The sequence below is a fragment of the Psammomys obesus genome, unplaced genomic scaffold (genome assembly GCF_907164565.1).
Source record: "Psammomys obesus unplaced genomic scaffold, mPsaObe1.curated_primary_1811, whole genome shotgun sequence".
Lineage (NCBI taxonomy): Eukaryota > Metazoa > Chordata > Mammalia > Rodentia > Muridae > Psammomys > Psammomys obesus.
The window spans coordinates 9,345,545-9,370,782 of record NW_026595981.1 but is presented as its reverse complement, the minus strand read 5'-3'; the positions used below and the strand labels follow the sequence as shown (position 1 = coordinate 9,370,782).

Below are 25,238 nucleotides of genomic sequence, written 5' to 3'. Positions count from 1 at the left end.
CCAGAACTTTTCATGCGTAGATAAACCCATGTTGGCTTCAATGAGGCATCTTAACAGCTGGTAGAAAGGCTGCGGAGGCTCTGGACATTGACACATAATCTAATTAGATCTTTTCTTCTTTATGATCTCACCTAGCTGTGCCATCAAGAAGTCTTTCAAGTCAGGCATAGCAGTACAAACTTGTAATCTCTGTTCTTGGGAGGCAGAAGCAAGAAGATCAGGAGTCAGTGCCAACCTGGAACACAGAATGAGTTCCAAGAAAGTCTGGGCTATATGGAAATATCTCTAAAAAAAAAAAAAAAAAAAAAAAAAAAAAAAAAAAAAGTTTTAGCCAGGCATGGTGGCACAGGCCTTTAATCCTAGCACTCCAGAGGTGAAGGCAGGTAGATCTCTGTGAATTTGAAACCAGCCTGGTCTACAAAGAGAATTACAGGACAGCCAAGGCTGTTAGACAGAGAAACCCAGTCTTAAAAAAACAAAAAAATAAAGCAAACCAAGTCTTAAGAGCATAATACTAACTATATACTCTTTTCTAAAAGATATAATTTTTGGGGAAAAAAAATCCAATAGTAGCTACTCCCAGCTGCAGACAGTATCACTCATGTAACATATATAGCTTTCTCACAACCTCTTGACCCAATAGTCTTAAGAAAGTTGTTTTAACTATACTCATTCCATTATTCATGTGTGTAAAAACATACATAGTTCCATAGGTGTGCCTATGCTCATATGAAGTTATATGAGCTTGTTATATGAGTTGTTATAACTGTAAATGAATTTGAGAGATCTTTTGGTTGAGACTTGGTTTATACAAGGGAAAAATTGAGATGCTGAGTAACCAAGTAATTTCCCCAAGGTGACAAAATAGACTTGAACTAGAACTCAGCTTGTTCTGATTCCTAGAGTCCAGTGTTCTCCCAGTGGAATGAGGCACTGACTCATTCCATCTTGGCTTCTTTCTCTCTTCTAGAAACTTAATAGGCATCTCCTTATTTCTTAATGATGGTGTGTATACCTATGTGCCTCCATCAGAGAGCACACCTGTGAGTGAGTACGTGCCTACCTGCAAGTCTTTATAAAGCATATCTCTAGGTGTTTATGCCCTTTCTCTTGGGGAAACCTCTAGATAATGACAGTTGTCAATGTTGGCATCAGCAGTGAAGTCAGGGCAGGCCTTCAAAGTCAATCATTAATAAGCAGATTTGGCTCTTTCTCCAATCAACTATATTCCTGGGTCTTCAGGAAACAAGGCAAAAATAGTCAGGGTAGAATCAGACAGTGAGAGTGAAACTTGCTTCCAGGACAGTAAAAGCAACGTGAGGCAAAGCTGTAAGGGGCTAAGACAGAGTAAGAGCGGGCTGTAGGCAGTAAGTGCTCATGAGCTTGGATTGGCATGTATACCATCTTAGTCTTCAGCCTAATGATTGCATCCTATGATTCCAACAAGAATGGTAAGTGCTTCTCTAGCCTAATATGCTGGAACATCCAAAAGGAAGCCTAGAAAGCATTTGGAGTCTCTTCCATCAGATAGGGGTGTAGCCAATACCCAACAAGTTGTTCTTGCAGAAGTTACCCCACGTATCTTGGCGTTAAGCCAAGGGAGACATCTGTGTGTCTCATGAGACATCTTCAGGAGCGTGGTGCTTTCTTCTTCCTTGCTTACATGGATAACATAAAGACATGGTCGACAGCGGCACTGTGAGCCGGTACCACCGTTTTGTGATTGGCCTTATCTAGAGCCCTCAAATTCATGACCCCTCCGGAGATGTTACCTTCATTTCTCAGGTGGTACCCTCACGTAGTTTAAATGGAGATGGTGAGGGGGGGTGGGGGAGCTGAGGGAAAGGTGATATGGGGATGGCACTGTTTGCTACTCTTTGGTAATTGTTGACTGACTTGAGGATTTTTGTTTGTTTTGTGCTGAGGCGGGAAAGACAGCTTCAGGATACTGGGCAAGTGCTTGACCACTGAGCGCTATCCCAGTCCTGGTAGTAACTGTGTATTTGAAATATTATTTTTCAGAGTTTCTTAAACATTTCTTCTCTAAAATTAGCTAGCTGGAGGTCAAGACAAAATAGAATAAGGTGTAGCAATGGCACACTTAGGCAAATTAAGATGATTCACATCTGTAATTTTAGCACTTGAGGATGGAGGCAGGAGGATTGAGATCAGAACAGAGCCAGCCTGGGCTACAGAGTGAAATACACTTTTTTTTTTTTAAGCAGCTGAAGCTGAATGGGATAGAGAATGCTCTTTTTAAATTTTTCATTAGATTTATTCATTTTATTTTGTGTGTGAATGTTTGGCCTACTTGTATGTCTGTGCACCACATACACACCTGGTGCCGCTGGAGGGAGGGGAAAGCACCAGATCCCCTGGAAACAGTTAGGAATAATTCTGAGCCACCATGTGGGAGCTGGGGACCAGACTCTAGTTCTCCGCAAGAGCAGCTGGCGCCCTTCACCCCTGAGCACTTCCTCTAGCCACTAGAGCACGCTTTTAATCTCAGCACTTGGAAGGCAGAGACAGGTAGCTCTCTGAATTCAAGGCCAACCTAGTCCATATAGTAGTTCCAGGCCAGCCAGAGCTACATAGTGAGACCCTACCTCAAAAGAAAATTTCAAAAAGGAGAGAGAGAAAAAATTCCACACCCTGTGAGTCATACCACAAACCATAAATAACTATGGTCTGTGGAAATCTATAGAGCACCTACATCCAAGGAAATACAGACTAAACCTTAAAGGTTCTCTCCTTAACAAAGCAGGCAGAAACAGGGCAGTAGTAGTACATGCCTTTAGTCCCAGAACTTAGGAGGAAGAGAGGCAGCTCTGAGTTCAAGGCTACCCTGGTCTACAGGGTACTTTTCAGGACAGCCAGAACTACACAGAGAAGCCCTGTCTTGAAAAGGAAAAAAAAAAAAAAAAAAGAAAGAAAGAAAAAGAAAAAAAGACAGCAGGAGGCAGATAGAAAAAGAGAAGACAAAAACAAACTTTTTCTTTTTTCATTTTTTTTTTTGAGAAAATAAACATTTTAAAAGCGAATGGATGGGTTATTTTTTTCCATTAACTTAGTAATTACATCCCTTTCACTTTTCTTGCTTTCAGAAAGAATACACTGGTACTCAGTTTTCTTTATAATGGGGCAATTCCTACTTAAATGTATTTAACTATGTGTTTTATAGTCTCTTTCAGAGACTATTTGATCTCCCCAGTTCTGTTTTATACACAGGAACTTTATTCTTTGGTCTCTTTTCATGTCTCAGAATTCAAAAAAGAGAGAACCTAGTAAATTCTGACCCATTTTCCTTCCTAGACCTGAGAAAGAGCAGCTGCCTCGTGGAACAGCTGCCTAGCTTCTTTCCAAAGAATGTGAGGAGCAACAAGGATTTGGTAATAAGAGGTAGGGAATGGAGATCATTCTGGAAAACCACTTTTTGCCATCCCAGGATTTTCCTTTTATTAACCTTTAAAAGATGCCTTATCTCTGCACTTCTTACAGATCTCAAATAGCATCTCAAATGGTATGTTAAAGAAACATATCTCCTCAGGAGAATAACTGGAAATGAATTTCTATATTAATTTGTTGCCTAAAATATGCCTGTATCAATCAGGTGCAGATGAAGAAAGAAAAGCATATGGTACTCAGCCATCTCTGTATTTAAGAAAACAATCTATGAGCATTTCTCTGTGGTAAATTTACTTCAGGAAGAGAAACAGAACCTGCACAGTTAGTACCATAAACACAGACGGAAAAGGAAGCGAACCAAGGGAGGGCAAAGTGCAGCTATGGGGTTTAACAGGAGTCATGAATAAAAGTGGGTTATCTGGGCATTGCAGATCAAGAGCCAGCTCTGTTTTTTCTGTTTAGTTCTTCCAGAAATTCACACAGACATCAAAGAGGCTGTAGTCATCCAAAATCAGACTCTAGCTACCCTGCAGTGCCTCAACTCCAGGAGGAGTGTGAGAGTCCACCTTGTATATTCAGAGAGAAGGCCAAAGGTCAAGTATACTCTGAAGAACATGGCAGTCACTGCTGACCCCCACAGAAACGGCACTCCGTCCCCAAGCTGCCAGCTCATGCCCACATCCCAGTTTCAGAACGGATTCATTCTAAGAGGTAAAGTGAGATCAGATGGCTGATAGAGGTGGGTTGGCACCAACTTTCAGCTGACATCCTTGGTGGCCAGTGTTTATTTAGTAGCAGCCAAAGGCACAATGAAACATACTGTTCTCCTTTTGGGAAAAATCAGTGTTCTCTCTGAGAACCAGTTTTCTAATTCCTTTAACGAGAATTTGAAATTATACCTATATGTTTATTCATTGTGTGTGCACACACACACACACACACATGTGGACATATACGGAGGTTAGAGGACAACTGAGGACACCTTTGGGAGTCACACCAAACTTAGGTCTTCAGTTTTGGTGGCAAATAATTGAAATTCACTGGCTCCAGGACCCATATTTCTAATTTCTAAAACCCTTTAGCTCTAGTATTCTGTGACATTTATTATATATATATATATATATATATATATATATATTTTTTTTTTTTTTTTTTTTTTTTTTTACACAAGTTCTTATTATGTATCCCTGGTTGGCCTAGAACTGCTAATGTAGACCAGGCTAGCCTCAAATTTACAGCAACTTATTTTCTTCTGCCTCCTGGATGCTGAAATTAAAAGTGAGCACCACTGTGCTGGTGGGTGGGTCTTCTTTTAACAATACTTTGTGGGCTAGGTAAGGGGTATAGTCCTTTAATCTCAGCACTCAGAAGGCAGAGGCAGGCAGATCTCTGTGAGTCTAAGGCCAGCCAGGACTACATCGTGAGTTCCAAAACAGCTAGAGCTACACAGAGAGAACCTGTCCCCAAAAAACAAAAATAAAAAAAAAAACCACAGTATTTTGTGAATTTTGTTTATTTTTAGTGCACACAGTGAAATATACAAACAGCACATATATAGTGAAAAGTAATTCTCCCTCCTTCTCCTGCCTCTCAACCCTTCAGTCTCCTGTCCCTGGGGACAGAAGAAACCATTATTACCTACTGTATCCCTTCTCTCTCTCTCTCTGTCTCTCCCTCTCTCCTCCTTGTTCCCTCCTTGGAGACAAGGTTGCACATAGTCCAGGATGGCCTCTATTGCTATGTATCTAGAGCTAGCCTTAGATACTAAAGCTCCCCTCTCTTCCTCCCATGTGCTGGAATTACAGACACATTCTTTCTGTCAGGTAGTTTCTAATCAGTAGATTAGTATAGGAAGTTGCCCCTTTGCAAAAGGCAATCATTTAGACTCTGCTGCTGTACTGTCAGGAAAATGACACTCAACACTTAGAGAAACTGGGGGGTAGAAGGATCGAGCAGAATGAAGGTGAAATAAACATTTAAAATCCACACTAGAAACAGAAATAAGGGGGCAGACATGGTCTCAGGATATGACACAAGAGTTACATGATTCGGATGTTTCATTCACTTTATTATGCTTAAAAAAAAATCTAGGGCTGGAAAGGTGCCTCAGTGGCTAAGAGCACTTAACCACTTCCTGAGGTTTTGAGTTCAATTTGCAGCACCCATAGGTGGCTCACAACCATCTATAATGAGATCTGATGCCCTTTTCTGATATGCATGAAGATAAAATGCTCATATACATAAATGAATAAATATATATATTTTTAAAATCTACCAGTAAAACCAAAAAGCCAAAACAAAAACACCCAGGCATGGTAGAGCACACCTTTAATCCCATTATACAACATACCAAGTTTGAAGCCAGCTTGGGCTATATGCGGTGCTGTTTAAAAAAAAAAAAAAAGAATTAACTAGTTAAACTGTACCACTGATAACAGATGGGAGGGCCCTTAAAAACCCAAACCTCACTCACACCCTGCTTGAACCAACCACAGTACTGGCCTTAAGTCATTTTCCAGTCTGCAGTTCTCTGAGTGGTGCTATATTATGCTATATGCTATGGGACCCGAGGTAACTAAGGACATTAGCTGTTAGAAATTCTGAACCAGGAAAACTGGGGTTTAAGGAGGAGGAGAGGGAAGAAAGATGTTAAAGATCTACCTGCCCTGTTGAAAATATTTGCCTTGGGGGTGGCCTCCAGTTTTTGAGCGCCTTCCAGGAGGAAGACTCTTCCTCCTCCCAGATGCTTGCTGAAGGCAGAGGTTCTGAGATCTGGAATCTGAGCCAGGACCCTATTTGAGCCACATGAAGAGACCATGTAGATATATATTGGTTAGTTCAGTCCTAATCACCATTCACCACATAGTTCTATGAAACCATGATGCCAAATCTCAAACAACTATCTTAAATGGACTTTTGAAATGAACTTTCTCTCAGAGTCTGAAGATGCCTATTTGGAATTTAAACCACATTAAATCACCAAGATGTGGTAGATCTCAATTAAGTTAGAAATAAAAGCTAGGTAAATGGTCAGACTTAGAAAGAAAGATACAGGAGAGATGCATTCTGGAGTTGCTACTCTGGATGACGTCAGTCAGCAGAGGAAGGGGTCTAAATACAATTAGACCACATCAATGAAAATATCCTCAAAGTAAAGTATTGGAATTGTAAGGATGAGAACTTTCCACAACACAGATGGTTATCACAAGACATGGGCCAAACAAGAAAGGTAGAAAAGAAACGTAAGATAGGGGCAGAGGCCACAGCCTAGTTGATAGAGTGAACACCTCTAAGCTGCTTTTGGTCAGGGAGTCTTCTCACAGCAACCGTGGCAAGCAGTTATAATACTGTTTGTATTTCCTGTTCTTATCCCTCAGATTTTATATTTAGAAGCTTTCCAATTACCTATCAGGTTTCAGATTTCATAGGGACCTATCTGTTTTGTTTTGTTTTGTTTTGGGGGGGGGTAAGATTGTTTTCAAGATAGGGTTTCTTTGTGTAGCCCTGACTGTCCTGGAACTCACTGTGTAGACCAGGCTGGCCTCAGACTTAGAGATCTGCCTACCTCTGCCTCTCAATTGCTGGGAGACCTGTTTGTTTTTAACGGGGCACAAGAAAGATAAAACTCCCTGTCTGGTTTTGCTTTGTTTTGTCTTTTTGAAACTGGCTCTCATGTATGCTAACTCACCATGTAGCTGAACATAAGCCTGAACTCCTGATTCTCCTGCCTCTACCTCTTGACTGCTGAGAGTAAAAGTGTGCACCACCACACACGGCCATTTCATCCAGTTGATAATTATTCTCTAGTTCGTTTGTTTGTTGAAACCTGTGTAGCCTTGGCTGGCCTGGAACTCACTTTGTAGACTGATCTGGCTTCAAACTTACAAAGATTGACTTGTCTCTGAGAGCTTCCAAGTGCTGAATTAAAGGTATGCCCAGTCACATCTGACAAATATTTTCTTGTGTGATTTTTTTTTCCTTTCCTTCTTTTGTTTCGTTGTTTTGTAGAGACAGGATTGTTCTCTATATAGCTCTGGCTGTACTGGAACTGGCTCCATAGACCAGGCTGGCCTCAAACTCAGAGATCCACTTCCTTCTGCCTCCCAAGAGCTGGGATCAAAGGCATGCACCACCACTGCCTAGAGGAAATAAACTGTGTTTTCAAACCTGTTCCACCTTGATGTTCAGTTACCTCATAGATAAGACCTAAAAGAGATGACCTGCCAACACAAATGAACATTAAATCAGAGGACTAAGAACACACTGAGAGATGATGCCTAGTCAGTAGACATTTAAGTCACATTTCTCGGGAGGGTGAATACAGGCCATATCTGTCTGTGCCATTATCCCTGTGGCTACACAGCAGAGTTCTTCTGCTTAGACAGACAATCTCTAGGCTTTCCCTATCTTTCAGTCCAAGTACACTCAGCCTGCAAAGTGTTTTCATACCTTCTTTCTCATTTTTATTTGTTTGTGATCTTTACAACACCCCTGAGAAATAAATACAGCAAGTATTTTTTTATTACAACCATATTACAAACAGGGAAACCAAAACTCAGAAATTATGTAACTTGTCCAAAGTGAGTTTTTATCTTCAAATATGCATGCTACTATTTAAGAGAACTGACTGCAGCCAGGTGGTTGTAGCACACACCTTTGATCCCAGCACTTGGGAGGCAGAGGCAGGTGAGGTGGTTCAAGGCTAGCTTGATCTACAGAGCAAGTTCCAGGACAGCCAGGGATACAAAGCAAAATCCTGTCTTGAAGGAAAATAAAACCAAAAACCTAAAGACAAGCAATGATAAGAAACCAGGTAAAATGGAATAAGGGCCCACAAAATGGCTCTGAATATGAAGGAGCTTGCTGCCCAATGATGCAAACCTGACAACCTGAGGTAGAAGGTAGAAGGTGAGACCCACCCTCACAAAGTTGAACTCTGACCGCCATAGGGACACCTTGGTACGCCCCACCCCTAGTGGATAATAAGATTTGAAATGGAATAAAAGATTAAGTTTAGTCACACACCTAGAACCTCAGCAGTTGAGAACCTGAGGTGGAAGTCTCTCTTCATTTATGAGGCCAGTCTGGGTATGTAGGGAGTTCAATGCTAGTAATGGACTCCTCCATAGTCACAGCCTGTCTTAAATAAAAAGGGGTTAGGGTTTAGAGAGAAATAATCACCACCTGCCTCAAAAGAAAAAAAAAAAAGTAATAACCTCCTCCCTACAGAAGGTCATTCTTTAGATCAAAACTTTGCAACAAATCCTTATTTCCGAAGCCTGTACCTTGTCACATGGAGCCTAGAGCCTGTATCCTGCCCCTCTGAATTTCCTCCCTTGTTCCTCCATGCTGGTGGCTGGCAGACTCACTGCTTCCCTACAACCGTAACATGTCAGCACACCCTGCCACGGGTGCTTCATTCCCACTGTTCCCTTTACCTAAGCTGCGCTCTCAAGTCTCCACTCAGTTCTGCCCTCAAGGAGCCTGACTGTACCACAGGCTGCCCAACTATTACCTATGAATAGTCTGCAAACTTTATTTTGCAGGGTTTATGGTTGTTGTTGTTATTGGTTTTGGATTTTAAAGATTTTAGTTTCTGTATGTTTGCCTGAATGTATGTATGTATGTGTACCACATGTATATGGATGCCAGTAAAGGCTAGAAATGGGCTGGAACTGAAGTTATAGACAGTTGTGAGTGGTAGTTAGGAGGGTGGAGGTGGGCAGTAAACCCAGGTCCTCTACAAAAGCAGCAAACGCTCTGAACCACCAAGCCATGTCTCCCATCCCTAAATTTGACTTCTAAGACAGAGTCTTATACTAACTGGCTAGGAAATCACTCATTAGCCCTGGATGGCCTTGAGCTCCTGGCAATCCTCCTGCTTTAGTGTCACCAGTGCTGGGATTACAGGTATGAGCTGCCACAACTGGCTTCTTGTTCTGGGGGACTTTTTTGTTTGTTTTGTTTTCGTTTTGTGTGTGTGTGTGTGCGTGCGTGTGTGCTCGCGCGCATCGGAGAGACAGCCTTTCTCAGTAGCCCTGGTTGTCCTGGAACTCACTATGTAGACCAGGCTTGACTCTGCCTCCTGAGTTCTGGTATCAAAAGGTGTGTGCCACTACACCCAGCTCTAGTTTTACTATTTTAAGCAGCACTTATCCTAATAAACAGTAACTTTTTTTTGAGGCAGTGTCATGCTAATTAGCTGCAACTAGCTTGGTACTCACTATGTAGTCCATGCTGACCTTGAACTCACAGTCATCTTCCTGCCTCAGCCTCCTGAGTGCTGGGACCAACTATAGACATGTGCCACTACACCCAGCCATGAAATGTACTATAGTCATTGTTGTTCCTGCTTCCTCTGTCCGGACCCCTGACTTCTTTGCTCTCTTGCTATTATGAACCCAACTGATATAAAGTATTGAGGCAGGGCCTGGCATATAATAGACACTGGCTTTTGAACATTAAATGGATGAAAGTGAGAACATGAAGCTGGGTGCCTTTCTGTCTTCTAGTTCCTCTTGCTTTCTTCACTGTCTTCTCAGAGTAGTTGACTGGGCTCTGCTAAACAGACCTCCAGCAGTCATTCACACATTTTGCATTTCATGTTCTTCCCTGGACTTTGGAACCACCTCTATTAATGAAGGGAATTCTCAGTAGTGTTACACCCTCCGCCTTTATTATTATTAATGACGGAAAGAGTGACAGGCAAGCAAGATACAGTCCCTTCCTTCTCTCTGACCCTAGTCAAAGGCCTCCTAGGGAATTAACCTATATCTCTTTTTAGCATCTCCGGCCTCATTTATTCTTAGCATTGTTCTGTGCCTACACCTAAACCCTATGAACATACAGGTCAATGGGGCCACAGTTAGAAATGTAGTATGGAGTGAGCAGAGGTAGGGCTTTATCAGGCACAGCCAAAGCAGGCTGATGCTGTCCTGCAGCTGATGCTGTCCTGCAGCGGCTTCTTTGTTGTTTTGTAGCTTTTTTGCCAGGGATCTCTCGATGCATGGCATACCCAGCGAAGGGCAGATCTGCCTCATCAGAGATGGAGCCTATCACTACCACCTCTACAACTCCTAGAAGTGAAGGACAGAAAACTACAAGCACTGGAACTTTTCCCATCCCTTTGACACAAGGTACAAATTAAGTAGGGATAAAGCAAGAATAGGAAGAAAAGGAGACATCTTGACTCCAATATTATGCTGGGTCTCCTAGAAATTTCCTGGAGGTTGAACAGTTATTTTGTATTTAAAAAATTGTTTTGCCGGGCAGTAGTGGTGCATGCCTTTAGTCGCAGCACTCAGGAGGCAGAGGCAGGTGGATCTCTGAATTTGAGGCAAGCCTGGTCTACAGAGTGAGTTCCAGGATATCCAGGAATACACAGAGAAACCCTGTTTTGAAAAAAGAAAGTGAAAAAAAAAAGAAAAAAGAAATTGTTCCATGTTTTAATGGGGGAAAATTTTTTCTCCATAGGAAGTTCCCAAAAACATCCGTAGTTTGGCACAATTAATGATCCTTTGCCTTGGGGATGGAGAGATGGCTCAGTGATTAAAAGCCATCTTGTTCATGCCTTGTAGAGGACTCAGCTTTGGATCCCAGGATGGACGTCAGGTAGCTCAAAGCCACCTGTAATTCTAGTTCCAAAGGATCTGATGGCTCCTGGCATCTGAGGGCACATACATGCATATGGTGAACATAAAGTCACAAGGAACTCACCTATACACATAAATAAAAAGAATAAATCCCCGTTTTTTTAAAAATAATAACCCCTTACTTCCATGAAAGTGAACTTACCCTGTAGCCAGATTTGGAGACAGACTAAATCCAACTGGTACATGATACCAGCCACTTGTGTGTATAGATGTATAATATTTAAATATTAAGCAATCATGAACAGAGATGACACCAACCAACCACATGATTTCATCTTCACTGTTTTGAAAAATAGCCCTTCCTAAATTGACCAAGACTCAAATTCTGTAAGATTCAAGTTTGGGTTGTCTTACTGGTATGAACAGCCTTGGTTTATTCCAGTAGAAAACTAAATATGAGATTAGTAATAACACAATAAATATGAGTCTCTTGCCCTGGATTTGGCTTATGACTCAAAAGCAATGACAATTAACCTTTGTTCTTCCTATGTATTCCTAAAACCAAGAGAGGAAAGGTGATGTTTGGTTTTGTTTCTTTTTGAGACATGGTCTCACTATGGAGCCATGGCTAGCCTGGCTCTCATTAAATAGACTAAGCTGATCTTGAACATAGAAACCTGCCTGCCTCTGTCTCCTGAGTGCTAGGATGGAAGGTGTGTGTATTTGTATTTATTTTTCTTTTTTCAGTGCAGATGGGGCTTTTTTGCTTTTTTAAAAGATTTTATTTTATTTATTTATACAGCATTTTGCTTCCATGTATGTGCCTACACACCAGAAGAGGGTACTAGATCTCATTATAGATGGTTGTGAGCTACCATGTGGTTGCTGGGAATTGAACTCAGGACCTTTGCAAGAGTGGCAAGTGCCCTTAACTGAGCCATCTCTCCAGCCCTTTTTCCTTTTTTTTTTTAAGGTTGAGAACTTCAAGAGGACAAACTGGCTGGGAATTATGTGCAGCCAAGCTTTCAGAATCAGCATGCATGACAATAGAGAATCCCAATTCTTAGGGAAGGTGGCTCTTTCATGAAAAAGGCTAGAGAGAAGCCTATGATGTCACTTCTGAACCCCAAATGGAAATTCAGTTCTGCCTCTGAGTAAGGCTGTCCTTGATTAGTCTGTGAGCAAGGAAACCTTCAAGTCCAGGTGAGCCTTGCTCATGATCTCTTTTCTCCCCCTCCATTCCTCTTTCCTTTTAGACACCGATATGTACCTAAAGAAGAGGCAGCAATGGAGCATTGTAATCAAGGCTCTGATTGCTGCTACTCTGCTGCTCAGTGGCGTCATCATTATAGTATTTGTCATCTTTGAAGTTCCATGCCCGGTAAGTTTGCTGATGTATACTGATGTACTGAGTCCCAGGCTTCATCAATAAAGGCTGTCTTCTGTTGGAGAGGCAGTATAGCAGAAGGAAAGCAAACATTAGCTATGGTTTGGGGAAAATTGCTTTCACTTCTCCATTCCTACAGCTACCTTATCTGTCATGTAGAACTCTTGACATTTGCTTTACTTGTGGCTGTGGAAGTTAACTGGGATACATCCTATTTGAAAGGCACCCATCACATCGAAGGTGTGTCATCTGTACACATACACACACACACACATGCGCACACGCGCGTGCGCGCGTTTTTCTGTGTAGCCCTTGGCTATCCTAGAACTCACTCTGTCAACTAGGCTAACTTCAGTCTCAGAGATCCAGAGATCCGGTTGTTTCTGCCTTCCTTGGGTTAAAGGAGTGTGCCACCACTGCCAGGCTCAAAAGTTCTCTCTCTCTCAAATTATTTATTTTTATTTTATGTGTGTTGGTGTTTTGCCTGCATGTATGTCTGTGTGAATATGTAAGATCTTGGAGTTACAGACAGTTGTGAGCTGCCACGTGGGTACTGGGAATTGAATCTGCGTCCTCTGGAAGAGCAGTCAATGTTCTTAACCACTGTGCCATCTCTCCAGCCCCCTCAAAGGTTCTCTCTTCTTAATGTGAACTCTTTACCCTCCACTCTCTAGAAGTGTAGTTCTAGAGTCGTCCTTAGAGATGAGGAATTTTTTTCTAGAATCATAGAACTTGGGAGATGGGGAGCAGACCAGAAATTCCAGGCCAGCCTTGCCTATACTGCAAATCTGACACCAGCCAAATTACCCGATAGATAGATAGATAGATAGATAGATAGATAGATAGATAGATAGATAGATAGATAGAAGAGTGGAAGTCGCGTGATTGGGGGCGGATAAGAAAATAAAGTATTCTTTCTTTTAAATGGTTTGACATGAGGTTTGGAAGATAATCAACATGTATCAGTCATTCTTTCTTCAGAGTCCATGCCTCAGAGTCAGACGGCTGTGCCAATGCCACAGGCTATGGAGAAGGAAAATGAAGGAAGACCAGCAATCTGGGACAAATGAGTCCCACCTGGACTCTCAGCCTGAGAAGGGAAGTATTCTCTGTAGAGTTTATGCCATCTGTTTAGAGAAAACAATGTTAATGTGTAACTGGTGGGATGTAGGGAAAAGTTTCCGTTATAAAGTGAATGTAATAAATTATTCTGTGTCAAAAAACTGGACAGATGTGGTTGCACAAGCCTTTAATCCCAACAACCCGGAGGCAGAGGCTGAGGCAGGCAGATCTCTGAGTTCAGCCCAGCCTGGTCTACAGAGTGAGTTCCAGGCTAGGGGAAAAAAAGTTATTTGGCTGGGTGTGGGAGTATACAACTATAATCCTAGCACTTTGGATGTGGAGGGAGAATCAATAGTTCAAAGTCAGCTTCATCTTCAGCTTTAGAAGTTTTGGCCACCCTGGGCTACAGGATACCATCTAAACAAAAACAAAGAAATGAGGGGGAGGAGAAGGAGATAAATGAAGAGGAGGAGAGGAGGAAAAGAGGAGAGGAAGAGGGAGGAGGAAGAGGAAGAAAGACAAAAGCAGGGAAGAAAAGGGAAGAAAGAAGGAAGCTGGGGAGACGGAAAATACTTATTTCTGGGACCCAAACAGACTTAATCAGAATGTCTAGTGTCTAGAGTGGGACCGGGAATCTTCAGTATTTTTTTAAAAAGATATTTATTTATTTCACATTTGTGAGTGCTTTATCTGCATGTACACCTGTATGCCAGAAGAGGGCATCAGATCCCAGTATAGACGGGTTGTGAGCCACTATGTGGTTGCTGGGAATTAAACTCAGGACCTCTGGAAGGACAGACAGGGCTTCTAACTGCCAAGCCATCTCTACAGCCCAGGAATCTTTATTATTAAGATGGGTTCTCACTATGTTAAAGTGAGACTATCCTCAATTCTTTTTTCTTTTTAACCTCGTCATCCTCCTGCCTCAGCTTTTTAAGAAGCTTGGAATACAGACTTATGATACTATGCTTTTTATTTATTTATCTATTGCTTTGTTTTGTTTTAAGACTGTGTTTCTCTGCATAGCCTTGGCTGTCCTGAACTGACTTTGTAGACCAGGCTGGTCTTGAACTCAGTGATCTGCCTGCCTCTGCCTCCCTGAGTGCTGGGATTACAGGTGTGTGCCACCGCACCAGCTTTATCCTTAAAGTTTTAACAAGCTCCCTAAGGCGGCTGGAGCAGGGGCCTCAGAGGTTAAGAGCAGTTCTTACTACCCACACAGCATGACTCACAACTACCTTGTAACCCCAGTTCCATGGGTTACAATGCCCTCTTTTAGCCTTCTTGGGTACAAATATGATGCATACATAGACAAGCAACCACCCACATGTAAATATAAATTTTAAAACAAGCTCTATAAGCATAAGTAGACTTATGGCGAAATTAATCCTTCAGGTCCCATGGACCTTGACCAAGGTTTGTATCCAGTGTTCTAAGTTTTACATTTCTTTTTTGTTTGTTTGTAAGATCTTTAGCATTATAACATGTATGCTCACTCTGGGTAACTTTCAGATACAGCAATGTTTACCATCTGTTATACTTCAACCCAGTTTAAGGACTTGGCAAAGCAACTTTCATTCTCCTTATCTTGGGTTTCCTGACAAGATTATAAATAGTGGCTTTTGGTGTCTGAACTGACACTTCAGGGCTGATTCACCAGGGCTGCTCCTAATCCAGACTCTCAAGCCAGGTGTAGACTCAGCTTTGGAATAGTAGACAGTGATAAATGGACACTTTCCCGGAGACATCCAGACACTCACTAAGGTAAACAGACAAGGTATTCCCAGGGCATCATAGTAAGACTGTCTCGAAAACAAATAAACAAAATCACCCATCAAACAAACAGCCACTCCCCGACACTAAACTAAACAAGGTAAAATTTATAGGCCGCACAACCCTATGTTCCCAGCACTTGGGAGATGGAGGCAGAAGGATTAAGAGTTCAAGGCAGTCTCCACTATATAGTGACATAGCTTGATATTCAAGAGACCCTGTCTCAAAAAGAAATAGTCACTACTAAGACCCCAAAATCTCTGTCTACATCCCTGCCTCTTAAACACATAATGAGATCCTTTGGGTTTGCTCCAAGGACTGAGGTGGAATTCCTGTGCATATGGGATCTAAAATAGCTGCACACTCAGGGCATTTTCCATTCAAGGAAACTTGGTCAAGGAAGAGGCGAGGCCAGGTGATGGTGGCGCACACCTTTAATACAGCACTCAGGAGGCAGAGGCAGGAAGATATCTATAAGTTTGAGGCCAGGCTACACAGAGAAACCCGGTTTTAAACAAAACAAAACAAAAGCAGTGTGTGGGGGATGCTGGGCATTCTGCTAGTGATTTGTGTGGTGTTCACATATTCTCAGAACAACTGCTGGGCAGCAAAGAGGCAAACTCCGGTGTGCTTGATTTATGCGGGGCTTTCTCCTCCGAGACCCCTTGCTGATTCAGCTCATCCGCACCCTCATTTACCTTTCATGTATCCTTTCCATCTTTAGGTTGTTCCTAACTCTTCAGACTCAAACAAAACTCCAGGCATCACCATAATCCACCAGACATACTTCTGAGTTCTGCCTCACCGCACTCTGACTGCAAGGGATGTCTTCCACACCAACGTCTCCTTATAGCGAATCAGACACATGTCTTCACAGGGACATTATCATCAAATGAGATGCCAGGACACTGAAGGCAGACCCTGGGTTGAGCAGATCTACCCTCATGCCACTGCAGCTGACACAGCCATAAGCTCTGTGATTCACTTTGTACATCCACAGCCAGGTTCTCCTTCCATCCCAGCAATGAAGATGAAGTCCTTGCCTCCAGGCGTTAAGGAAGGGATGTGGCGCTTGCTCTGATGAAAGACTAACGCAGCCTCCCAAGATCTGAAGCTGATAGGGTGGTACATTCCAACTCCTCCCTTACTCTCCCAGCTTCTTTGTGCTCAGAGGATGTCCACCAGGGGCACCTGCCCGCCCAGGGCTCATGATTTATGATTTAGCCTGTCGGTATATACACAGCTATCAACAGCCTGGTAAAGGGAACCCAGCCTTAAGATTCCCCAAAGCCCTTCTTAATAAGTCATTCCTACAGTGTTTCAGGAGAGCAGAAACACAGCATTCGAATGAAACCTGAAAGTTTAAAATTCCTAAAGTAGATCTGATGTTATGCTTTTTTTTCTTCTTCTTTTCTGGCACTGTAATTTGGACCAAAGTCCTCACACCGCAAATGCCCTACCTCTGAGCTATATAGTAAGCCCTTTTTGTAAAAGTAACTTTTACTTTGAGACAGGGTCGCACCAGGTTACCATGACCTGGAACTCTCTGAGTAAGCCTTGATCTTTCAGCTCTCTTGCTTCATTCAGCCTCTAAGAGGAGCTGGCAATACAAGAGTGCACCATCAGGCCTGCCTATGCCTTATTTAATTTTTGTTGTTGTTTTGGTTTTCAAGACAGAGTTTCTCTGTGTAGCATTAGCTGTCCTAGACTCTTTTTGTAGATCACAGAGATCCACCTGCCTCTGCCTTCCTAAATGCTGGGATTAAAGGTGAGCACCACCACCACCTGGCAATACCTTACTTAACTTTAATTTTTATTTTTTTGAAACAAGATTTTATGTTTGTAGCCTAGGCTGGCCACCAACTTCCTATGTAGCTGAGAATCACCCTGAACTCCTGACCTTCCTGCCTTCACCTCCTGGCTAGGCATTGTTTTTACCAAACACTTCAATGCAACTGCCAACGAGTCCTCATATGCCAGCATATGAGCTGCATATAGTTTTGATAAGGACTCCAGCACAAAATGATTATAAGATAATCCCTCCCACAGGGGCACAGCTATGAATAAACTGCTTAAATAAGAGTTCAGTGAGGGCTGGGCAGTGGTGGCACATACCTTTAACCCCAGCACTCAGGAGGCAGAGGCAGGAAGAGGCAAGCAGATGTCTGAGTTCAAGGTCAGCCTTGTCTACAGAGTGAGTTCCAGGACATCCATGGCTACACAGAGAAACCCTGTCTTGACAAGGAGGGGGGGGGAGTTCAATGAGAAAGCAGAAATAGGGACTGAAGCAACTGAAGTAATGAATGGTGTTGTCCTGTCTCTTACCCTACGACTGTAAAACCACTCCAACTGCCAAATGTTCTTTCTTCAAATACATATTATTCCATATATAAATATATATGTTATGTGTATGTAGGTCCAAGGATGACTTTTAGCTCATGATCTTCCTGCCTCCCACTTCCCTTGCACTGGGATTAAAACCATGTGTCACCAGGCCTGGCAAGTCATTCTGTTTGCTTAGTTCTCTAGAAGACGGTGCACAAAGTCTAACCTTCCTCCTTCCACTTTAAGTACTGTTCCCAACACAATTCTTTAAAGTGTACTAACTAAGCAGGGAACAGGCTGAGCCAAGAAGAAAGGACCAACACAAAGCAATGGTGAGTCAGTTTCCTGGAAGAGCTGAAGAACCTCTCAAATTCCACAGAACACACTCTCAGCAGACAGAGGACAAAAGACTGTGTGTGGTGTTGGAGGTGTGAGTGGATCATCTGCACCTACTAGGGATTCAAAGCATCGCCTCAAGTTTATCTGACATCTGTTATTTCACTTGACTGTATACTTGAGCAAGAAATGACTGCTCTTTCCCAGGTCTAGAGTATTAAAAAGAGTCTATTTGATCCTAGGATTAATGCCAGCAACCATCCCTACCCTCACCCACAACAGAATGTCCCATAACCCGGAAACACGAGATTTCCTAGAAGATGAAATGGCTGAGTCTTTGCTCATCGGTTTGTTCCTCTGCAAGAGTAAAATCTGGGTAGCATCTGTACTGACTTCCTTCATGGAAATTGACTCGGTCAAAACTGTGCATTTTGTCTGGAGACAGTTGTCTTCCTAAGGATTTCACTACCTAATCAGTTAACAGCTTTGAACCACTCCCCCCACCCCCCGGTTGGAGGGAGGATTTTAAAAACCAGGAGATGAGAGAGAGAGAGAGAGCAGAGAAGAAGGGGGAACTCCTGTGTGGACTTTGGGATGTGGACTTCGGTCTGCAGATTGCTCCAGAGTCAGACACAAATGCTCGGGTCATCATTTTAGATGATGCTCTTATAAAACACTTCAGTGTAACTGCCAATGAGCCCTCTGCCTGCTGCCAAATTTCCGTTGAGAATTCTTTCTCATTAAAATATCATATATTGTTTTTCTGATTACAACAGTGCATTCTCATTATCAAAATTTATAGAAGATGATTGAAAGTGTAAAGGAATATAAGAATAATAGTTACATTTAATCTCTTCTTCCACAGGTGACCAGTAACACTGATACTACTTTTGTAGGCATTATAAATATATGTACATATGAAAAGAGACATAGCATATCACTCTCCATACTACTTTTAACCTGATGCCCTTTTCTTCCACTAATACATTACCATCATTTTCCAATTACCACACCAACTATCCTGTGTTTATTTTCAGTTTTAAAGTCTTCCTTCTAAAGGATCTGTACGGCCTGGGTACCTTTTGTTTTGTTTTGCTGGACAAGGTCTCAAGCAGCCCAGCTCTGAGTTCACAATGTAGCTGAGGTCAATCTTGACCTTCTGATTTATTTTCTCTCTCTGGCTCCTAAGACGGTGGTATACATCACCCGACCTGGATAATATCCCCTCTCACTCTGCAGCCCAGGCTGATCTGACCTTACTATGTGGACTAGACTGTTATGGTCCTCTTGCCTCAGCTTCCCAAGGCATGAACCAGCTCCCCAAGGCATGAACCAGCTGCTCAGCTTTCCAATACTTTTTGATAGGTCCAAAGATTAAGGCAGATAGTTGCTTGGTGCAAACAAGACAAGTTCACAAAAACCTCCACTTTGAACTTTTGAAGCTATTGCCTAATGACACTGAGTAAATAGCTGTATTTGCAGGGTGTTAAAAGTACTACTTTGAAGCTAGACACGATGGCTCAGACCTCAAAATCCTAGCACTCAGACAGCCAATGCAGGAAGACTGCCATGAATTCCTCCAGGCCAGCATGGACTACATAGTGAGTTCTCTGTCAGCCTTGAGACTCAGAGAGAGCAATGGAATGCTAATAACTGGAAAGCAGAAGTGGGGACTCTTTGGAGAAGAAAGATATCATGGGGTAAAACAGTGAGATTCAACTATCATGCATTTTTGTACGTTAAGCAAAATAATAGAAAATAAAAAGGACTACTAGAAAGGGTTTTATTTTTTCCTAAAAAGGGCTATTTTGTTATACAGAAACATAAAATATAAATATAAACTATAAAGGGCTAGAAAGACTGCTACTTTTCCAGAGGAACTGAGTTTGGTTCGTAGCTCCCACACCAGGCAGCTCACAACCACCTGTACCTCTAGTTCCAAGGGACATGACACCCTCTTCTGGCTTCCACAGATGCCCACACGCATGTGACATTTATTTACAGAGGACTACCCCGTACACACACAAACATTCACATAAATTAAAATAACAAAAATAAATCTAAGATATTATCAACACTTAAATATATATAAATTTTTTCTACATTTTGCCATTTCTTCCTTTTCAGATTTACTTAATGTGCACATGTGTTTTGTCCTTATGTACGTACATGCACTATGTATGTCTGGTGCCTGTGGTTGTGAGCTGACAGCTGGGTCCCCTACAAGAGCAACAAGTGCTCTTCCCTGCTGAGCCATCTCTCCAGTCCCCACCCATTTCCTCATTTTTTAGCTGTAACTGTGACCGAATCAAAACTGACCAAGCTGGTTGTGGTGGCACATGCTCGTAATCCCTCTACTGAGGTAACTGAGGTAGGAGACTTGCCATGAGTTTGAAGCCAGCCTGGACTACACAGTGCAAGACCTGCCTGTGCTATATAGAGTGTCTTTACCTCAAACAAACAAACAAAAAGTCAAATTGAAGTAGGATCCTGGATACTTGGAACTTCTGACAAGCATTAGTGTTCTTCCTCTCCTGCACTCCAAAGCTATGCATGGGTGGACTTATGGGCGGCGGCAGCGCTAATCCCTCTCGACCCCCACTTCTGATTTTGGATGTTCTTTAAACCCTACCCAACTGATTCTGACCTAAAGTGTTTCCCTAGCATTTAGATCGAGCTATTTTCCAAGAACACTTACTTATGACAAGGAGCCATAATCCCTTTACCTATTGATGTAACTTGCCTAGGACAGGTTAAGAGTCTGTGCTTGCCAGTCCTGATGAGACCTGATAGGCTAGGGTCAGATTGGAAGGGGAGGAGGACCTCTCCTATCAGTGGACTGGGGAAGGGGCATGGGAGGAAATGAGGGATGGAGGGGGGATTGAGAGAGAATGAGGGAGGGGGCTACAGCTGGGATACAAAGTAAATAAACTGTAAGTAATATAAAAATAAAAATTTAATTAAATTAAAAAAGAGAAATAATAATCAATTATTACTACACACAAGACGGGTACTATTTATTTATCCTTATTTGGAAACAACCAGTTTAAATAATAAGTTTGATAGCATCTAGAATCTTTTTATTTTAATAACATGTACCAGAGACTTAGAATAAACTGCTATCACCTCTTCACTATGGATTAATCTATTAAAATATATTTAAAACTTAAAAAAATAAAGAGTCTATGCTTTCCCCTCCCCTCCCACTCTCAGAATTCTGTTCCCACAGTGGCCCACATGCCGCCTGAGGCTTTGCTATTTCTCTATCACGGGTACTTGCCCTTGAAGTTGGTACTGCCTCCGTGAACTTTAGATTTGCTTTGTGGTAACACACATCACGCTTCTAGCAAACACCTGAATTATATGCTGCTGTCCCACCGTTGAATGTAGAGTTAAGCGTGGCATAGCTCAGCTTGCCCCTCCTCCCCACTTTCCACCTCCCACTCAGTAAAGAAGGTGGAGCCCAGGGTCCTGCACATACCATACAGGTGCTCCACCACCCCCACCGTTCTATGTCTCCAGCCATCTTTTATTTTTACTTTTTGAGACACAGTCTAAGCTGCCCAGGCTGGCTTTGAACTTGTGATCTTCCTGACTCTTGCACCTGAGAAGCTGAGATTACAAACCTGTGACACCGAGCCTGGCTGCATGACTCCTTTTTTACAGGAGAATCAGGTAATCTTCATTTTCACATAAAAGCTGCTACTGTTGTTGTTGTTTTTTTTAATTTAAAGTTGTTTGTTTTTTTTTAAGGGTGCATGTGCACACAGGAGGGCAGAATGCCCTCAGATGACACAGGCAACTGATACTCCTGGAGCTGGAGTTACGGAAGGCTGTAAGCTGCCTGACACGGTGCTGGGAACCAGACTCAGGTCCTCTGCAAGAATATTATCTCCTTAGCCACTGAGCCCTTTCCAGCTTTGAGCTGCCATGGGGTTTTTAGAAAGGTTAAATCAAGCAGAGCTCACTCTTCCTTACTGGAGAGGCTGGAATTCATCTCCCTCTGTTTATTTTATTACTATGGCTACTATGGCTGTTACCACCCACCACCACCACCACTTTGAGACCTCAACACTATGTAGCTATGGCTGGCCTGGAACTCTATCATTATGTAGACCTGGCTGGCCTTGAGTTCATGGAGATCCACCTGCCTGTACATCCCAAGAGATGGGATTACATGCATGTGCCAACACACCCAGCAAAGCCATCTCTCAATTCATACTCATTTGTTATTTGTTACTGTGTGTGCCCGTGTGTAGAGATGGGAGGACAGCCTTGCATGTCATCCTTAGGAACGCTATCCGCCTCTTTTGAAACATGAAATTCCCATCTGCCTGGAGCTTACTTAGGGCCAGGCTGTCTGGCTGGGGAGCCCCAGGATCACCCCGCCTCTGCCTCCCCAGCACTGAAATGAGAAGCTTAAACTATCACACCCATTTTTTTTATACAGGAGCCCTGGGGATCAAACTCAGATTCTCAGGCTTACAGTGTATGACTGAGTGATCCCTTTCCCAAGACCTTGTTTGCAGTTTCCAGACACAGTCTCATATAGCTGAGGCTGACCTTGAACCTCCCGTCTTCCCGCCCCTCCCTCCCTCCCAAGTGCTGAGAACACGAGTGTGCACACCCAGTTCGCACGGAGTTGAAGACTACAGCAGAGTTTCGTGAGCGCCCTACCAACTAAGCTTCAGTCCCAGCTCCAGCTTTGTTTTTGCTTTTCTGTGAGTTCATTTGTATTTAGGGCAGTCTCTCTAGCCCAGACTAGACTGACTCCATGAATGTAGCTCAGCCTGGCCTAGAAGTCATAATTGGTACTCCTCTTCAGCCTCCCAAGTGCTGGGATTATAGGCAAGAGTTATCATGCTTAGCTGATTTTACATTCTTATATCTCGGATTTCTTTTTTTGTTTATTTGTCTGTTTGTTTTTCTGAGACAGGGTTTCTCTGTGTAGCCTTGGCTGTCCTGGACACAATTTGTAGACCAGGCTGACCTCAAACTCACAGAGATCTGCCTGCTTCTGCCTCCCAAGTGCTGGGATTAAAGGCGTGCAGCACCACTACCCAGCATGTGCATACCTAGAAAAGCTGGGAACAGGTCTCAGAATCTGAACTCTGGTCCTCTGGACAAGCAGCAAGTGCTTTTAACTGCGGAACCATCGTCTCTCTAGGCCCTCTTCCAGAATTAAAAAAACAAAAAACAAAAAAACCCAGTATGTTTGTTTGTTTGTAACAGAGTCTGAGTGTGTATAGCTCAGGCTGGCACGGGATCAACTGTGTAGTGTGGCCCTGAATCTATGGCACTCCTCTTGCTTCGGTTTCCCAAGTGCTGGGATTATTTCCAATACTTTTTCATTTTTTTTTCCTTATTCAATAATCTGGCCTTAATTTTAGGATATACAGCTTCATCTGCACACTGGAATTTAAGGCCAAATAAACCCACTCTCCCCACAACCTTCCTTCATTTGGTGCCACTTAGCAAAAAGCGCTCTCTGGGCCGTGAGTTAGGAACTTTCATTGGACTCCTGTGAATTTGTGCCACCCAGTGGTGAAAACTAGTAACTTCGTCCCAAAAAGCACAGGGTGCTCATTATGTTAAAGGCAACAGACACGTATGTCACAACAAAGGCGAGGTCTATATTACTGCCCAGTGGGGAAATAGTTCCTAACAACCAAGGATAGTTCCACTTTAAGTCTCGTTTTTTAAACGACTTAAAATAGACAGGGGGAGGCTATGTTCAGGGGTTTAGAGCCGTTTTGGTCTCTGCAGGCTTAGACGGTGCCCTGCAGACTTTCCCAGGACCTTACCCAGTCACTCCTCCTCCCTAAAGGGCCGGCCATGAAGAATAAACAGTGCAAGACATAGGGTCCTTATTAACCTCTAGAAGAATCAAACACCCTGCTGAGAGGACACTGAAATAGAAGACTCGTGAACCAGGCATACGCACGATCAGTAGTTTCTTGTAGGGTTAATTTGCTTGAGCACATCCCTATCTAGGACTACATTAACAAAGATTCATGGGTGTTTTTTAGGATTTATAGATGCAGCTTTGCCAGACTGAAAAAGACCCTCCAGGCCAGGTATGGGTGGTGCACCCCTTCAATCCCAGCACTCGGGAGACAGAGGCAGATAGATCTCTGTGAGTTCATGGCCAGCCTGGTCGACACAGTGGATGCTAGGGCAGCCAAGGCTACATTGTGAGACCCTGTCTTAAACAAGCAAACAAACAAAAAACACCAACCAACAACCACCAAACCCCCCCCCCCAACAAACAAATAAAAAGAATCTCACTACGTCGACCAGGCTGCCCTTGAACTCAAGAGATTTCCCTGCCTTTACCTTCTGAGTGCTGGGATAAAATGTGTGTGTCACCATACCTAAACCTCCTCCTCGTGCCTTTGTAAAGATTTTTTTTTAAATTACTTTGCCTGTGATGTGGCTCAGGGTTTAAAGATGCCTGCCAGCAATCCCAAGAACCCGCGATCCGTCCTTCTCTGGGACTTACATGGCAGAGAGAACCAACTTCCATTGTAAGCGGTCCTCCAAACTCCACAAGCACATGGCATGCTCCCTAACCCTGCACAAAGTAAAAAATGTTAAATATAATTTTTAAGAGATGAATTTTTAAAATTTATGTATATATGTGTTTGGCTGCATAAGTCTGTGTGAACCATGTATACATAGGAAGCCCTGGAGGCCAGAAGAGGGCATTATATACCCTGGAATTGGAGTTAAAGGTGGTTGTGAGCCATCGCTGGGCGCTGGGAACTGAACCCAGGTCCTCTGCAAAAGTAGTAAGTGCTCCTAACCACTCACTACCTCCTCAGTCACTTTCTTATGTGCATTATATTTCTTTTGTTTCGCCTTTTTGAGACAAGGCCCGTGCTAGCCTCCAAATAACTACAGCCAAGGATGGTCTAGAACTCCTGATCCTCCAGCCTCCACTTCCAGAGTAGAAGTTTAAGGTCATCCTCAGCTACATAGGTGTTAGAGAACATTCTGGGCTAAATGAGACTCTGTCTCAAAAATTGTTTTAAATACATAAACCATCAGGTCCTAGGAGTCCCATCTGGCTTTAAGAGTTTGTCTTCACTTTGTCTTCTATGGCTGTATTTAAAATGCTCTCAATTTTTACCCTGAAAAGTTCTATAAACTAAACATATTTCTTAGGAAAACTTTCAGGTTTCCCAACTTGGTTTTTATTTATTTTTGAGACAAGGTCTTACTATATATCCCTGGCTGCCCAGGGTAAACTTGAACTCACAGAGATCTACTTGCCCCTATCTCACAAATGCTGAGATTAAAGTTATGTGCTTCTATTCTATTCTATTCTATTCTATTCTATTCTATTCTATTCTATT

General features: G+C 42.7%; 2 protein-coding genes across 3 annotated transcripts in view; one reads left to right on the top strand and one right to left on the bottom strand.

Annotated features, from left to right (window-relative positions):
• Positions 1-25,238, bottom strand: part of Acaca (acetyl-CoA carboxylase alpha) — a 260,615-nt gene that overhangs the window by 223,424 nt on the left and 11,953 nt on the right. The gene's annotated exons all lie outside the window — the stretch shown is intronic.
• Positions 1,286-18,647, top strand: CUNH17orf78 (chromosome unknown C17orf78 homolog). Of its 2 annotated transcripts, XM_055620101.1 has the most exons (8): positions 1,286-1,451; positions 3,313-3,399; positions 3,868-4,116; positions 10,386-10,541; positions 12,254-12,378; positions 13,366-13,486; positions 13,522-13,529; positions 15,944-18,647. In XM_055620101.1, the coding sequence occupies exons 1-8, from the start codon at positions 1,394-1,396 to the stop codon at positions 16,010-16,012; spliced, it is 873 nt and encodes a 290-aa protein (XP_055476076.1). In that variant the 5' UTR covers positions 1,286-1,393; the 3' UTR covers positions 16,013-18,647. The 2 variants fall into 2 exon arrangements, with proteins under 2 accessions (XP_055476076.1, XP_055476075.1); XM_055620100.1 differs by lacking the exon at positions 15,944-18,647 and having other exon boundaries at positions 13,366-13,900.